Source organism: Kogia breviceps, chromosome 7 (genome assembly GCF_026419965.1).
Source record: "Kogia breviceps isolate mKogBre1 chromosome 7, mKogBre1 haplotype 1, whole genome shotgun sequence".
Classification (NCBI taxonomy): domain Eukaryota; kingdom Metazoa; phylum Chordata; class Mammalia; order Artiodactyla; family Physeteridae; genus Kogia; species Kogia breviceps.
This window is the reverse complement of record NC_081316.1, coordinates 9,021,407-9,039,374: the sequence shown is the minus strand read 5'-3', so window position 1 is coordinate 9,039,374 and position 17,968 is coordinate 9,021,407. Positions and strand designations below refer to the sequence as shown.

Sequence of the window (17,968 nt, the reverse complement as noted above, 5' to 3'; positions counted from 1 at the left end):
TCCACTGGTGGCTGCAGAGGCTGCAGTAGTGATGGTTGCACACTGGTTACCGTATTAAGGGAGGCAGGCGGTGTTCAGTACCTCCCTGATGAAAAAAGTGCACAGGGACCACTGCCAGGCATCACTTGCCTCACAGCATAGAGCTGTGATAGAGCCTTGCTTTTTACAGTTGCATTCTTTCACCAGAGGCTGAAAAACAGCAATTGGTAGGAACCAGCTCTCATGGAACTTTCTTAGATTTTGATGGGCAGAGACAAACAAAATATCAGATAATAGTAACTACTGTGTAACTATAACTCAAATGGGGTGATGGGAGAGAGGGAACTAAGTACTAGTTACTTAGACTGGTGGTCGGGGTTCAAGCAGAGGACAGCTAGTACAAAAACTCTAGGGTAGGAATGACCTTGGTGTGGTCCAGGAAACAGCACAGGCCCATGTGCCTGGAACGTAGTGGGGAAGAGAGAGAATGGTACAGACTGAGATTTGAGAGGTGGATAGAGACCAGATCATGTGGCGTTTTAAAAGCCCTAAGGGAGGTTTTGGATTTTAAGTATGATGGGAAGCCATTAGAGAATTTTGAGGAAAAAGAAGCTACATGTTTTTTAAACACCTTTCTCTTCTTCCTCTGCTTCCCCTCCCTAACAGTCTAGTCATAAAGCCAGGAGGAGGGTAAAACAAGGTAGGCAGCTACCTTGTGGCAAGCGGGTGGGAGTAGAGCCACGGTGGCCCAATGTGAGGGTCTTCAAGCCCAGACATTGTGAGGAGGCTGTCATTCAGGAGGGGTGACATACAGCTGGGAGTCAGAGCCAAAGCAGGAAGAGGAAGATGTCCATGGGGGGAGCCGGTGTGGCATGGTAGTAGGACCCCAGGCAGGGTGAGGAGGACATCCATATGTGTTGGAGGGGAGCAGGGCGGCATGCGGCTGGCTCAGAATAGGGAGTCAGAGCCAAAGCAGAAGATGTGGGCCTGGAGAACAGCTGGCAGCAGAGGTGGGAGATTGGTTACAAACAAAGGGATTGGTCAAATAAATAAATATAATAAGGAAAATGGGAGCCAAGTTTCTTACTGTCAGAGAAGGGTGATACAAATATGGAAGGACAAGAAAATAGAAACTCCGGTGTTAGACTGGAATTAGATGTGTCAGTATGAACTCTTGGTTTTCAATACACAGATGTAGAAATAAATATCAATTTAAATATATGTGCATATGTATATATGCAGTATATAAATGTATGTTACAGATGATATGCCTATATTCCCTAGCTCTTTCCACTGAGAGGACCTGAGAACAGCAACACCCCAACAGCAATGAGCACCCCCAGATCTTGTCTCCTAAATACCACTTTCCTCTAAAAGGAATAACAGCTCCTTAAGAAGTGGCAGATTCCAGAGCTGAACCAGGGAAAATACTGGATGATTCTGGAGTATCTTGTGCTAGACAGCAAGGATAGGCTCAGAGAATTGTAGGGACATGTCAGAAGGACACACAGGCCAGCTAGAACAGACTCCCTGTTGGAAGAGAGCACAGTTTGATAATAGTAAAGAGTTATAACCCCATAAACAATACAATTTGTAGATTTATTGAATTTAATAAAATAGGAAACCGCAAGTCCATGCACATACAAGCTAATTAAAAATTTGAAGAGAAATGGAATATTTACATAGTTTCATAGTACCTCTCCACAAAATACAAAGGACTAATATATTAAAAGTACCCCCAAAATACAAAATACCAAGAATAATTTGACAGCAGAGAAGCCTAGCAGATACCACCTTGAGTGATTGAAGTAAACATCATCAATCATATGACAAAATGAAATCATGTACCACCTGATAGGATCCAGTGGGAATTCTGCACTACTTCGCTGAGATTCCTGATGTCATCTATTCATGAGAAAACATCAGACAAGTGCAAATTGAGGGACATTTTCAAAATCTCAAGGTGAAGAAAGTCAAGGAAAGACTGAGGGAACTGGTCTAGAGTGCATGATTCTAGACGGGCCTTTTCGCTATAAAGAACATAATTGGGGCAACTGGAGAAAATGGGATAGAGCCTGAGGATTAGGTGGTAATAACATCAGTATTCCTGACTTTGATCCTTGTACCATGTTTATGAAAGAGCATGTCTTGTTAAGAAGAAATATATGATGGGACTTCCCTGGTGGTCTGGCGGGTAAGACTCCACGCTACCAATGCAGGGGGCCCAGATTTGATCCCTGATCTGGGAACTAGATCCCGCATGCGTGCCACAGCTAAGTTCGCATTCTGCAACTAAGAAGCCCGCATGCCGCAACTAAGAAGTGCACATGCTGCAACTAAAGATCCCGCGTGACACAACTAAGACCTGGCACAGCCAAAATAAATAAGTGAATAAATATTTTTTTAAAAATACATGCTGAATTATCAAGAGGGTCATGGAGCATCAGACTGACAACTTGCAGATGATTCAGGATTTTAAAAAGTTCTTTTACTGTACTTACTTCCAACGTTTCTATAATGTTTGAACTTACTTTAATTGGGGAAAAAGTCACTTCTGGCCACTCCTTAGAGACCAGATTATAGGCAGGGCAAGAGTGTATTCTGGGAGGCCTATTAGACTGTTAGGAAGCTATGGTCGAAATTCATATGAAAGATAGGTGCACTAGGGCGATCATTGTGGAGAGGAAGAAAAGTGAATGGTTTCAGAGTATCTTTCAGAGGTAGAGTCCACAGGACTTGGTGATAGATTGGATATGAAATGTAAGGGAGGAGAGGAATCAATAGTAACTCCTTGCTGTTTGGCTCGAGCAACTGGGTGGATGGTGGTGCTGTGTACGGAGATGGGGAAGGATGGAGGAAGAGCAGGCTTGAGAGATTGGAAATCAAGAGATACATCTTTGCTGTGTTAGGTCTGAGCAGAGGGGCAGAACCGGAATCCCAGCACAAGGTTTTTGATGTTGCTTGACAAATAGTCTCCTGTTAACACTTTTGCTGTTGGAAGAAAACAGATGGTGGGGAGTTTGGAAGACAGCGACTTGAATGCATGCATCCCTGTTGCCCTTCTCTATCAGCTTCAAGCCCTTCTAAGCAAATCTCGATCTCTGTCTGGTACAAGTACAAGACTTTTTCCCATATGGGCCTAAGGAAAACCTGAGGTTCGATAGTGCAGAGCCCAGAGAAGAGGATCAAAACACCAGAAATCCTGTAAAGAGATCTCTGTTCATCTGTGGAGATCGGTAGGTGCCCTAAAGGAAGGGCAGTGGTGGCTTATGTGAGTGCTAATAGGAGCACCTGGTGTTCTCCCTTGCCCCTAAGGAACTACAGGGAGCTGAACAAAAAGGCTGAATTCACTCTCTGAGGCTGGCAAGTCTCTGACTTTTGTACCTTTAGAGACCAAAGAGCAGAATGCCTGCTCTTGGTACTTTGCCAAACGACTGACAGCTTGCCAGTTGGTATACCACAAGCCTACAAGTGCAGAAATGCTCTATCTCCCATTTATTGCCATTGTTGAGGGTTTCCAAAAGGTAGACCCAAGACTGAATCTTGAATATGTAAAGAGTAATAACATGCCTTAAGGCACCCAGTAACTGGGAAGAAGAATAAACAAAATAACCAGAACAGCAACGTCCTGGCAAAATGAAATTGCCAAAGGAGACAAGATGACCACAACGGGGAAGGGCGTGGGGTCCAGAAAGACTCTTCCAAGCAAAAAAAATACGGTTTTAGAGTTTTTTAAAATTGAGTAGATGGACCGAAGGAGATAATGATCACCACAGAAACAGAATTAGTCACCTGAGTGACAAGATCATTCAGTGCGCAAAGGACCGTCTTTTAAACAAATGATGGTGGGAAAAATGTTTATCCACATGCAAAAGAATGAAGATGGACTCTTATACCATATGCAAAAATTAACTCAAAATGGATCAAAGACATAAATATAAGAGCTAAAACTATAAAACTCTTAGAAGACATAGGGGAAGACCTTCATATAGTGATTTTGGCAGTGATTTCTTGGCTATGACACCAGGCAACTAAAGAAAAAATAATTAAATTGAATTGCATCAAAGTTAAAACATTGTATGCATCAAAGGACACTATTACAAGAATGAAAAGGCAACCTATAGAATGAGCGAAAATATTTGCCAATCAATCATATATCTGATAAAGGATTAATATCCAGAATATATAAGAACTCCTATAACTCAATGACAAAAAAAACAAAACCCAGTTCAGAAATTGACAAAGGACATGAATAGACATTTCTCTAAAGATACACAAATATCCAATAAGCAAGTAAAAAGATGCTCACCATCATTAGTCATTAGGGAAATATAGATCAAAACCACAATGAGATACCACTTCATACCCGTTAGGATTTTTTTTTTTTTTTTTTTTTGAATGGGAAATAACAAGTGTTTGCCGGGATGTGGAGAAACTGTAATCTGTGTGTATTGCCGGTGGGAACATAAAGTAGTGTAACCATTGTGGAAAATAGTTTAGCGGTTTCCCAAAAAGTTAAACACAGAATTACAATAAGATCCCCAGATCCCCTCCTAGAAAGCAGGGATTTAAGCAGATACTTGTGTACCAGTGTTCACAGCAGCATTATTCACAATAGCCAAAATGTGGAAACAATCCAAATGTCCATCAACAGATGAACAGATAAACAAAATGTGATGTGTGTATGTATTTATATATACAATGGAATATTATTCAGTCATAAAGAAGAATGAAATGCTGACACATGGTACAACATGGATGAACCTTGAAAGCATTATGCTAAATAAATCAGGCACAAAGGGACAGACATTATATGATTCCACTTATCTGAGGTACCTAGAATAGCCAAATACAGAAACTAGAATAGAATTTACCAAGGGCAGGAGGGTTGATAGAGAGTTATTATTTAATGGGTGCAGATTCTGTTTGGGATAATGACAAAGTTCTGGAAATAGGGATGATGCTTATACAACATTGTGAATATACTTAATGTCATTGGATTGTATACTTAAAAGTGGTTAAAATGGTAAATTTTAGTTATATATATTTTACCATAATAAAAAAATAAAACCCTGAGCAACAAAACTTAAAGTACCTAGGAGTGATCAAGCAGTGTATAATATGTATGAACTTGACAGAGAAAATTTTTAAGTTTTGTTGAATGACATTATTTTGTTGCATTTCCAAATAAATAGAAATATACTATGTTCTCAAGATTCAGGATTATAAAAATGCCAGCTTCTCCTCAAATAATATCTGTAAGTTCAGTTCCATTCCAATCAAAATCTTAAGTTTTTTTTTCCTGCAGTTGAGAAGCTGATTCTAAAATTTATATGGGAAATCAAAGGGCCTAAGAATAGCAAAGACAGTTTTATTTTAAGACAATTTTTTAAAAACACAGTGGAGAGGATTTACATCACTGGGTATCAACAGTGATTATAGAGCCACTGCAATTAAGTAAGTGTAGTACTGGCCCATGGAAAAGCAGACAGACCATTGGGATGGAACAAAGAGCCCAGAAATAGACTCACATCTAAAGGAAACTTCGAGCAGAGGAGTCATTAAAAATCTCTTAACAAATGCAAAAAGTAAAAGTTATACTGACCAAACTCTTTGCTGATAACCCAACAAAATTTTTAGTAAATACTGACCAAATTCTTTGCTGATAACCCAATAAAATTTTTAGTAAATGATATTAATATCACAAAAATATCGGCTACTTGGAAAGTATGAAACACCCTCCTAACTCTTTCATCAAAAAAAAAAAAATCAAAACTCTTAGCAGTGAAGGAAAGCATTTCACTCTACAACTATACTCTGAAGCTACTGAACTCAGAAAAAATATATTGCATGAAATGCATTTATTATTGAAGAAAGGCTAAAATAAAGGAACTTAGTACTATACTTAGAAATTCAAAAAATAAAAGAAATTTGAGAGTAGGTAATAATAAAGCTAAAATTCATGAAATGGATTTTAAAGATAATAAATCTAAAAGCAGGTTCTTGTTAAAAAAAAATTAAAATTAAAAATCCTAGCCTGATTAGGAGCAAAAATGTGTGAGTATCAGGGTTGAAGAAGGAACCAATAGATGTGGAAGAGATTTTTTTTTTTTTGGTAAGATAACACACATGTAACCCTGTAGAAACTTGAAACAACTGATCCCCCTCCCAAATTTTTTTGAAATAACCAAGGAATTTGGGGAGACCATTAAAAAATAAGGAAGAAGGGCTTCCCTGGTGGCGCAATGGTTGAGGGTCCGCCTGCCGGTGCAGGGGATATGGGTTCATGCCCCGGTCCAGGGGGATCCTACGTGCCGTGGAGCGACTGGGCCCATGGGCATGGCCGCTGGGCCTGCGTGTCCGGAGCCTGTGCTCCGCAATGGGAGAGGCCACAGCAGTGAGAGGCCCACATGCCGCAAAAAAAAAAAAAAAAAGGAAGGAAACCCAGAACCTAAAAAGAAAAGACAAATTTGATCATTTAAAAATTTTAAGATTTTAATCTGGAGAAATTTACCATATACTGTCAATAAACGAGTGTTATATTGTGGAATATGTTTGCATATGACCATATGACTGATAAAGGATTAATAGTGCCAGTAAACAGAACCCTTATTAACTCTTGAGAAAAAGAGAACCTAATAGAAAAAAAACTAACTCAAGGATATGAATAGGCAAATCACAGAAGATATCCAACTGGCCAGTAAACACATGAAAAGATGTTCAGCACCTCCCCTGCCACAGAAACACAAATTAAAGTAACAATAGATGATCACTTATTTTATTTATTTGTTTATTATTATTTTTTTGGCCGCACTGTGCAGCATGTGGGATCTTAGTTCCCCAAACAGAGATCAAACCCTCGCCCCCTGCATTGGGAGCATGGAGTCTTAACCACTGGACCACCAGGGAATTCCCAAGATAATCACTTTTAAACCATCAGAGTGACAGAAAGTTAAATGAGTAGTAAAACATACAGCTGATAGACTCTGAAAAAACAGTACTCTCATACATTAAACATAGAAATGTGAATTACATGTTAGTGCCTTTTTAAAGAAAGCAGTATAGTAATATCCATTAAACTGTAATTTAAAATGTTTCATCCTTCAGCCTAAAAAGTTAAAACTCTTGGTGCATTTTTTTTTTAAATTCATTTGACAGTCCAGGTCTTAGTTGCAGCATGTGGGGATCTTCATTGCCGTGTGCAGAATCTTTGTTGCAGCTCGCGAGATCTTTAGTTGCAGCATGTGGGCTCTTTTAGTTGCCACATGTGGGAATCTAGTTCCCTGACCAGGGGCCGAACCCAAACCCCCTGCATTGGGAGCGTGGAGTCTTAAAACCACTGGACCACCAGGGAAGTCCCATGGTGCACTTTTTTTTTTAGAAGTTAAAACACAAGTACCTTGGGATATATATACACAAAGATGTTTAAAGATGTTTATTGTAACATTATTTATAGTGGACAAAATATCCAAACTGGAAAGACGTTGAAGCAGTCAGGGAATGATTAAGTTTTGGTATGTGCACATGTGGACTATTATGCAGCCTTTAAAAATAGAACCATTTCTGTTGACTTTAGGGATTTTCATAATTTTCTGTTAGGAAGGCTAGATGCAGAGAAGTGTATGTACTATAAATATTCTTATGGAATAAACAGTGCCCTAAACGTTGACCCTATCTATGTGTGCATGTGTGGTTATAAATGATTCTGGGAACATGAAAGAATAGATATCAGGTTGTTGATGTTAATTACCTTGGAAAAAGAGTAAGCCCTCCCTCCAAAAAATATATATTTGTTTTTATTTTTCCCATGTTGAAACAGAATTGTTAAACAGTTCCAGTAGTTATATAAAATTGTATGTGCTTATGGGTATACATGCATAAAGAAATGCAAGTAGGACCACTGGCTTCCTCAGCACCAGAGGGCACTGTTCACATTGCAGTCTGTATAAACGGTGACCCCTGGAGTTGTGCAGTAAAGCAGCCCTGCATGAAAGGATGGTCATGAAGATTATTGGCATGACTGTCTCAGGGTGTAATTTATGTAATCATAAAAATAAAGATCTTTTTACAGTAGTGAATAGGAAATACATGTTCTTCCCATAGTAACACTTTACCATTAGTGACAACCAGTCTGCTGAACCAAAAAGAACCTGGATCCAGTTGTGGGAAACCTGAGTTTTGATTTTGAACTAAGTAGCCTGATCTTCCTGAGTCTCCCTTTTCTCATATGGTAAATGAAGATCTTACTCTCAGCCCTGTCTACCTCTTAGAGCTGTTGGAATGATCAATTGAGATAATGTGTATAAAAACACTCTCTTTAATAAATTAGCATTTAAACATAAGGATTATTATTCCTTAAACTAGATGGCGAGCCTCTTAGAATAGGAGCTGCAGTTAATTCACCTAGTAGTCTTGCTCTGTAAATATTTGTTGAGTGATTGAGTCCCTAAGGACTAGTTATTTATATGTAAGGTGACTGGGTTTTTTCAAGCTAAGATACTAGAAGTGCTTTGCTAATAAATATTACAGAGACCTACAGTGTCTTCCTGCTACTTAGAAGTATGAAGCTTGGAAAATACATCTTGGATTTTTGTTATCAGATCGATGAGGTCCTGAGACAGGAGGACAAAGCAGAAGCCATGTCTGGCCATATTGATCAGTTTCTGATAGCCACGTTCATGCAGCTGAGGCTCATCTACAACACACATATGGCAGATGAGAAATTGGAGAAGGATGAAATCATCAAGTTGTACAGCTGTATCATTGGCAACATGATTTCGGTAAGGACACCTCTGCAGATCATGAGCTTCCCTTCAGTCTCTCATCCCACCCAGGTTCTCAGGCCTGAGTTGGTCCAGATGTTCCAGTGAGACATGTGAAACATATGTCATTTGTGGAATTTTACATGTAAGCCATTGGCTACTTCCACTGGGTGTTGGGCAGCACTCCAGCTTACCTTGTTGTTAGGGTTCTTACAGACTGCCTGAGATTCTGCTTCCTGCCAGCTTCCTCATCAGTCATGGCTGGGCCTTAGCTGGCTTTCCACAGGTGACTGCTCACATTAAAAATACTTTTATAACAGGAAGGAAGCACACCAGTTAATTTTGGCTACTCTTGGCAGTTTGGGAGAGCGTAGTGATTTTTATTTTTTCCTAATACTCTGAATTTTTATAAATACAATATAATCATTTATTAGAACACGCCACCCATGTTTATCTTCCTTGATCTGTATGTTGAGTTTCATGCCTCCCTAACGCAATTATGATGGGATAGCTGTTTCAGATAGAAAGCCTCGCCCGAGAGGCCTCCACTGGAGTTTTGAAAGACCTGATGCATGGCCTCATCACCTTAATGCTGGATTCTAGAATTGAAGATCTGGAGGAAGGGCAACAAGTGATCCGCTCTGTGAACCTCTTGGTGGTGAAAGTTCTGGAGAAGTCAGACCAGACCAACATCCTGAGGTATAGCTGTACTCTGAGCATTAGAGCCTGGAACAGCCTCTCTTTTATCTACCCATAGAAACCAAGAGGCACTTAGATCAGTTGTAAGCTTAGGTTTGCCTGATAAGTTGATATATTACTCTTCTCTTCCTCAAGAGAAGGTATCCCAACCTGAGACAGCAGTTAAAGCTAGTTAACAACTCAGTAAACCAGCCAGTATTATGAGTTTTCTAGAATAGGACTGTGGAGTTTGTCAGTTACCTTCTCTTCTGTGTACATTTCATGTACATTTCTTTCTTTCTCAGCTACCAGTGACAATGAAAAATAGTGACAAGCTTTACCATTTACCAAGTGGTAGCTTACAAAGCTTAAATGATGTTTATTTTCTTAATGACTGTCAAGTAATCAAAGATAATTCCTGATCCATGAGCTCTCAATTTCTCAGATGGATAATGAATTCTTACATGTGGCTTTCTTTTTTTTTTAAATTTTATTGTATTTATTTTTTATACAGCAAGTTCTTATTAGTTATCTATTTTATACATATTAGTGTATATATGTCAATCCCAATCTCCCAATTCATCCCACCACCACCACCCTCCCACCACTTTCCCCCCTTGGTGTCCATATGTTTGTTCTCTACATCTGTGTCTCAATTTCTGCCCTGCAAACCAGTTCGTCTGTACCATTTTTCTAGATTCCACATGTATGTGTTAATATATGATAATTGTTTTTCTCTTTCTGACTTACTTCACTCTGTATGACAGTCTCTGGGTCCACCCATGTCTCTACAAATGACCCAATTTCATTCCTTTTTAATGGCTGAGTAATATTCTATCGTATATATGTACCACATCTTCTTTATCCATTCGTCTGTCGATAGGCATTTAAGTTGCTTCCATGATCTGGCTATTGTAAATTACACTTGGCTTTCAATTACTGATTTTAATTGGAATACAGGTTTGAAACTTATTAATGCTGTTGTGTTGGGTTTGTTTTCTAGCGCCCTACTTGTTTTGCTCCAAGACAGCCTGCTAGCAACAGCCAGTTCTCCCAAATTCTCAGAGCTTGTTATGAAGGTGAAGTTGAAATAATTTGATCTCTTTCTTTCAAAGTGTGGGGAAAGAGGAGTTGGAACTAACTCAAATCAGTCAAGGCACACCTGAAAAATACAGTGCTCTCCATTTTTCCCTTCCTCCAATTTATACCCCTAGCTCAGGCCTAAAAAATTCCTGGCCTCAAACAGTGAAAAGGAAGAGCTATTTTGTAAATATCTCACCAGTTCTCCTAGAATCAAAAGGCAAGAAGTTTGATGAGACAAATTTCATTTCTTTTGGGGGAAAAGATATGTATAGATTTATAATATTGTGGTCTATTTTTGGAAGACTGCAAATGAACATATCTGTAACATTATAATACTGTTATTATACTGTAATAGTGTAAAGTATTTTGTGTCCTTGGGTTAGATTTGATTAGGTAATATGAACTACTCTACTCTTGGGTAACCAAACAAACCCAAGACAGAATTTCCCCATTTTCTCATCGTTTAGGGCCCCATCTCTAGGGAGTGGGAAGGAGGAATGGAGATGGTCAGGTAGATGGCTTGTCACACGTTAGCCAGTGACATGGTTGAAGTAAATAAAACTGTTCGTGTTTAGCAGCTGAACCTGAAAGATGAGGTGCCACATTCATATCCCTGACCATCTTTTAGAAGTGATCCCAGAGCTTAGGGGAAATGAATGGTGACAGAGATTATCCTCATTCTTCAGTGACTCCTTCTAACATTTGTTTCTTTTTTCAATAGTGTCTCTGGAGAATGGTTCGACTACTGCCTGATACCATCAACAGCATTAATCTGGACAGAATTCTTCTGGATATACACATTTTCATGAAGGTCTTCCCCAAAGAGAAACTAAAGCAATGCAAAAGTGAATTTCCCATAAGGACCCTAAAAACGCTGCTGCACACTTTATGCAAATTAAAAGGGCCCAAGGTGAGTGAGAACAGCAACCATTCCCAAGGGAGCTTGAGAGACTGTCACGGGTACGGCATCGCTGCCATTGAATGTACACGGTTCTTCCTCAGATCCTAGACCACCTGACGATGATTGACAACAAGAATGAGTCCGAGTTGGAGGCCCACCTCTGCCGCATGATGAAGCACAGTATGGACCAGGCCGCGAGCAAGTCCGATAAGGAAACAGAGAAGGGGGCGTCTCGAATCGTGGGTGTCCCGACTGGAAAGATTGAGGGATGTGATCTTGTCAAAGGGATAAGCCACCCGAGCCTTTCTTTCTCAGGGCCTAAGATGAAGGCTCAGGGATTGGTCCAATCACCTTGACGTTTTCAAATATGAACTATAACCTTGGGCCTTTTGTTCCTAAGAAAGGTTTCTGTGTCTGCACCTAAGGCACTGGTCTCTAGATAAATCCACTGTGAGCTCTAATTAGGGAGGGACTTTCCTTATCAAGTTTAATTGAAAACCTGAGATTGTTAATGTTTCTGCTGCAGCCCCTGCAGCACTGGTGCTTCTGTTATTTGCAGGAATATACCTGGAAGGTCTGGATTTTGAGATATTTTCGGTTTTTGTCCAACCACTGGTTCCTAATTAATAACTCAGGTCTAACCAATCATTCCTTCTTGTGTCTTTAGGATGAAAAATCATCAAAGGCCAAAGTGAATGATTTCTTAGCTGAGATTTTTAAGAAGATTGGCTCTAAAGAGAACACTAAAGAGGTGAGAGGGAAAGGGTTGAGAGGAAAAGGGATCTGCTTTATGGAAAACAGTCATTAACAGCCATCCCCACCTCTTCCTTTTTCTTGTTAACCAGGGCCTAGCAGAGTTATATGAATATAAGAAGAAATATTCAGATGCTGACATTGAACCATTTCTGAAAAATTCCTCACAGTTCTTCCAGAGCTATGTTGAGAGAGGCCTTCGGGTGATTGAGATGGAGAGGGAGGGCAAAGGCCGTATTCCCATTTCAACAGGTATGGTTTCCTCTGGTAGCTCCAGAAATAAGCTCAAAATGGCTCCCAGCGTCAGCAGCTGGAGGCTTTCGATGGGTTTACATTTACATCCACGCACCTCAGTACTTCATGGTCACCAGTGACGCAGAGAGTAGTCAGCTCTCAGTCACCTGCCTCGACCCTTCGTCAGTGTTGGCAACAGCAACGTTCTCTGCCCTTCAGACGGTTTCTCCCCGGGGCTCCCGGTCCTCTGTGCCCTCTTGCTTTCCTCCTTCCTCGCTGCTGTTCCCCCTTGGCCTCTCTGACAGATTCTTCCTCTCCCTGAACTCTTAATGTTGATGTCCCCCTGGATTCCGTCCGTGATTCTCTCTTCTTCCTTACTCTCATCCCCTTAACTAATCCATCTACTCTCATCACTTTAAATACTGTTTCTATGCCAGCAAAGCCCAATTTTGTCCGACGTCCAGCTCAGACCTCCTTCCTGATCTCTGCTGATATATCGTGCGTGACATCTCGCTGGGTTTCTGGTATAGTAGACGTCATAAACTCAGTGTGTCAAAGACCAAGCTCCTGGTAACCCCCAAACCTGCTCCATTTGCATTCTTCTCCATGTCACTGGGTGGCAACTTTGTCCTTCGAGTTTGCTCAGACCCCCAGCTTTTGAGTATTCTCTTTTTCTCTGTCAGGAATTATTTTGGCTCTACCTACAAAACACACAGAATCCACGCACACTTCTCATCTCCTTCACTGCCACTGCCCTGGTCAGAACAGCATCATCTTCTCTTACACGGATCATAGCACTCTCCTACACCGTCTCCCCACGGCCACTCTCACCTCCCTGTAGTCATTTCCACACACAGCACCGAAACAGCGCTCCTCAAACATCTTCCAAAGGCTCTCGCTCTCACTCAGCGGAGCAAAAGCCGTACAAGAAAGGCCTGTGAGGTGTGACATGATACGGTCCCCTGATACCTCTAGGGCTGCCTCCCTCCTACTCTCTCTGACTTCTGTTCCACTTCAGCCTCACCGGCCCCCTCGCTGTTCCTGGCGCGCACCAGGCGTACAGCTTCTTAGGGCCTTTGCACTGGCGGTTTCTTGCATGTAGATTGCTCTTCTCCGGGACAGTCTGTTTCCTCCACATCTTTGTCACTGCCTCAGTGAGGCTTCCTTTAAAATTTGCAACCTACCCCTCACCCCCCCCATAGTACGTAACCTCCTCTAACACACCATGTAACATAATGTTTCTTAGGTTAATTGTGTGATGTCCGTCTCTGCTAGAATGTAAAATCCACAAGGGTGGGAATTCCGTGGCAGACCAGTGGTTAGGACTCTGTGCTCTCACTGCTGAGGGCCTGGGTTCAATCCCTGGTCGGGGAACTAAGATCCTACAAGCTGTGTGGCAAATCAATCAGTCAATCCACAAGGGTAAAGACTTTTGTCCGTTTTGTTGCCTGGCACGTGGTGGGCACTCAGTAGGTATTTTGTTTAATATATGAGTGAATGCTTATCCTGATGTTAGGCTGAAATATCACTGTCCCCCCAGTGAAAACGCCTATACTGGAGAGTTACTGCTCAAGGACCTTGGGACAAAAGGAAGGTTTAGGAGGTATCGGTTACACAAAATAGCTGTCAAGAGCCTTAAACCAAAAAAAAGGCCCAACTGCTAAAGTTCCCTCATCATGCGGAATACAGCCCTCACATTGGTCCTGCATTTAGTTCTTTCTGAGTTCGGTGAAGCTCACCTACTCTTACATTCTAAAATTTGTTTGCCTGTGAAACTGTTCCTTTGTGGTTTTCAGATTCCAGTCATGCTCTCTCACCATGTGTCTTTCTAAGCTGCAACGTCAATTGTATTCTCTTAAATTGTTTCTTTTTGTTGTTCTTGTTTTTTCTTTGTTTTTTAATACTTTTTTAACATTTATTTATTTATTTATTTGGCTGTGCCGGCTCTTAATTGCGGCACGCAGGATCTTCGATGCCGTGTGCAGGATTTTCGTTGCAGCATGTGAGATCTTTAGTTTGGGCATGCGTGTGGGATCTAGTTCCCTGACCAGGGATCAAACCCAGACGCCCTGCATTTGGAGCTTGGAGTCTTAGCCACTGGACCACCAGGGAAGTCCCTTTGTTGTTTGTTTGTTTTTCCAATAGTTGTTCTTGTTTTTAACACCTTAAATTACCCCCCTCCGAGACCTGGAGTCTGTTTCCTTTTTTTTGGAGTCTCTTTCTTGAAGCACAGCGAGCAGTGTCCAGTAGCCACATATGGACATCCCGTGGTTGAGCTGATCAGGGTAGAGCCTCCGTTTCTCACTTCCAGAGTCCTTTCTCGCGATGGTCAACATTTGCAACACAAGCGTGTAACCCCACTGGTAACTGAACGCCTTCAAGTACTCAGCCTCCTCCTACCGCTGCCTTTTGCATTAGTCTTCATTTTTCACCCTCTCAAGTGTTCTCTTCTGTACGTTAAAAGATTCCTTTTTCCCTAGAGTAACCTCTTGTACTTTTCAGTTTACCGTTTTTCTTCCTAGTACTTTATCTTTGGACTAATATAATGTCTTTTCATTGATATCAAACTGGATATTTTAAATGCCTGCATTTTGTGATTGTTCCTTCTCAGAAATTTAGAACTGTGATGGATTTTGGTTTGGTTTGGTTTTGGTTTTCCCCTCTACTGCCAGAATATTGAGCTCGGATGCTCCAGTTCCTACCCCCTCCCCCTTTGTTGGACACCAGTTTACCCCTCTTCCTTATGAATAGAGAGTAGCCTTGAGCTCCTTGCTGTCCTCCCCAGTTTGAATAAGAGCTTTGCCCTGTGTATCACCTGGTCCAAACCTAGTCTAATTCTTGCAAACATTTAAAGTCTTCAGGGGGACTTCCCTGGTGGCGGGCGCAGTGGTTAAGAATCCGCCTGCCAGCGCAGGGGACACGGGTTCGAGCCCTGGTCTGGGAAGATCCCACATGCCACGGAACAACTAAGCCCATGTGCCACAACTACTGAGCCTGTGCTCTACAGCCCGCGAGCCGCAACTACTGAAGCCTGCGCGCTGCAACTACTGAGCCCGCATGCTGCAACTACTGAAGCCTGCATGCCTAGAGCCTGTGCTCTGCAACGAGAAGCCACCGCAATGAGAAGCGTGGGCACCGCAACGAAGAGCAGCCCGCGCTCTCGCCACAGCTAGAGAAAGCCCGCGCGCAGCAACGAAGACCCAACACAGCCCAAATAATAAAGCTGAAATAGCAATAATTCTTCAAAAAAAAAAAGTAAAATAAAATAAAGTCCTTAGATTCTTCACTTGGGCACTTACCATATACTCAGGAGTAGCTTAGGCTCTTTGGATTGCCCAGGTCAGCTGTGGGATTATAAGAATACAACCCCTGCATAGCTCAGGATGTAGATGGATGGTCCAACTTAACATTCAGTGCCCTTCTCTATCAGTTCTGGAAGTTCTCATTAAGCATATCCTGTATATTTCAGAGCGCCCTTTCTCACCAACTCCAGGTAGATTCTTGTGGATTTTTTTAGTCTTCAAGTACGGTGGTGATAGTCAAGGCCCAACTTGTTCCCTTTGGCGGGAGGTTAATGAGGGCAGTCGGGGTGGGGGCTGTATATCTGAATATTCCTTCTACGTTTCCTACTTAGGCATCTCCCCCCAGATGGAAGTCACATGTGTGCCCACTCCCACAAGCACAGTCTCCTCCATAGGTAACACAAATGGAGAAGAGGTGGGACCATCTGTCTACCTGGAAAGGCTGAAAATCCTGCGACAGCGATGTGGTCTGGACAATACAAAGGTACGGCTCCTCTCCTTCTGTGTGGGGCAGGGAGGGCGACGACCCGCAGGTCAGGGACAGGCTGGCCAGAGAAGCGGTGTCCCAGCCTCGGTGTGTGTTGCTCCAGAGCCACATCCTGACCCGACTGGACAATGTTTCTTCTTCTCTCAACAGCAAGATGACCGACCTCCACTGACCTCTTTGCTTTCCAAACCAGCAGTTCCTACCGTTGCCTCTTCCACAGACATGCTGCACAGCAAACTCTCTCAGCTCCGGGAGTCACGGGAGCAGCACCAGCATTCAGACCTGGATCCCAACCAGACTCACTCTTCAGGAGCCATGACTACATCCTCCTCCTCCACAGCTAACATTGACGACTTGAAAAAAAGACTGGAGAGAATAAAGAGCAGTCGCAAATGAAGCCGCCCCACTCCCCTGGCACCCTGCAGCTTTAGTTTACTAAACTAGGAGTCCTGATAGTTAAAGTGGCCTTGGCCGGCCTAGTGCACACAAACTGGTTGTATGTATCATACCGTGGACCTGGGGGGAGGAGTCGTTGCGGCACAAGTGTCTGCACATCCTCCGCTTCTCTCCGCCAGCATCCTGCCTCTCTAGAAGACTGTCTGTGTCTTAGTTTAGTGTACAGACCTGTAAACAGCTGCCCTTCTCTCAGCTCAGACTAGTTTCCATATCCTTTTGCTTTTATTTTTAATTGCTCATTTGTAAACTTGTCCTAATCTTTCCTAGCTTTTAACTATTAGAAACGCTTTACTAGTTTTCCTTTGAGTTTGTGAGCTCTTCTCCTTGTAGCCCTGAAGGGTCACTGTATTCTGTATGAATGCATGGCATGATACAACTAATTTAAGAGTCTTTTATAAATAAAGTTTGCATTAACTATAACTGTGTCCCAAGATGCTCCGTATCTGGGAGGTTGGGCAGTTCTCCATCACTTGTTCTTGGGACCAGCTGGGTATTCAGCCAGTTAGAGAAAGGTTCATAATTGCTGCTTAAGGAGCTCTACCTTTTCTTGGCTCACAGACTTGGTCCTTTCACTCCTTTGGACTAAGAGACACTCACCTCTTCTGCTTTCTGCCTGCAACTCCTAGGGGAGCAGAGAAGTCTCATTCCTCCCTGTTTTGAGATTTTGGTCATGACTTCCATCCCATCAATCACCATGGTTCCAAGGAGCTCTTAGGCTCCCTCTTACTTTTACTGCCCAAGTACATATGACATTGTGCCCAGGGACTAGCTGGGCTGCAGTGGCTGTCACACCACAACTAGATTTGGGGTCATCTGACTAAAGGAGTACAGAGAGCACAGGGGCTACCTGCCTGGTCAGCAGAGGCTCTGAATCTACACTAACAGTTCTTCACACTCAGTAAAGACTAGAAATAAACAGGATTCACATCTGCAATCACATTCCACAAGACCTCCTTCCACGGTCACAAAACATTAAGTCCAAAGGAACTTTTCTACACCACCTTTTACTGAACTGGTGTTAAAGACATGAAAGGTTGATGGAAAATGAGTCCTGTATTGATTCTAGTCATGATTTTCAGATGGCCCCTGTGCTGCCTGAAATGAGAAGTTAAACTTGCCTCTCTCCCTTATAATGCACACAGGAAGTAGGCCTTCACTGAAGGGAAGATAGAGGAGTTCATTGCTGTAGAGAAGGAACACATTTAGAAAGAATGGCTGTGCTTGGGTCTGGAATTAACACAGCTAATTTGAAAAACCAAAGTCAAGCAGTCTTGTGAGAACGTGCGCCCTTGTTTAAGAACCAGATTTTGGGGTATTACAACTAACTTTTAAT

The 17,968-nt window shown here is 42.1% G+C and overlaps 1 protein-coding gene across 3 annotated transcripts in view; it reads left to right on the top strand.

Moving 5' to 3' along the window:
* Positions 1-17,055, top strand: part of CKAP5 (cytoskeleton associated protein 5) — a 109,114-nt gene extending 92,059 nt beyond the window's left edge. For all 3 annotated transcript variants that reach the window (XM_059068372.2, XM_059068371.2, XM_067037144.1), the window contains exons 36-44: positions 8,580-8,759; positions 9,253-9,440; positions 10,423-10,498; positions 11,224-11,412; positions 11,505-11,642; positions 12,071-12,154; positions 12,249-12,408; positions 16,025-16,176; positions 16,330-17,055. In XM_059068372.2, coding sequence (XP_058924355.1) covers positions 8,580-8,759; positions 9,253-9,440; positions 10,423-10,498; positions 11,224-11,412; positions 11,505-11,642; positions 12,071-12,154; positions 12,249-12,408; positions 16,025-16,176; positions 16,330-16,575 — 1,413 coding nt within the window. In that variant the 3' untranslated portion in view covers positions 16,576-17,055. The remainder of the gene's footprint in view (positions 1-8,579; positions 8,760-9,252; positions 9,441-10,422; positions 10,499-11,223; positions 11,413-11,504; positions 11,643-12,070; positions 12,155-12,248; positions 12,409-16,024; positions 16,177-16,329) is intronic.
* The last annotated feature ends 913 nt before the right edge of the window (positions 17,056-17,968 follow it).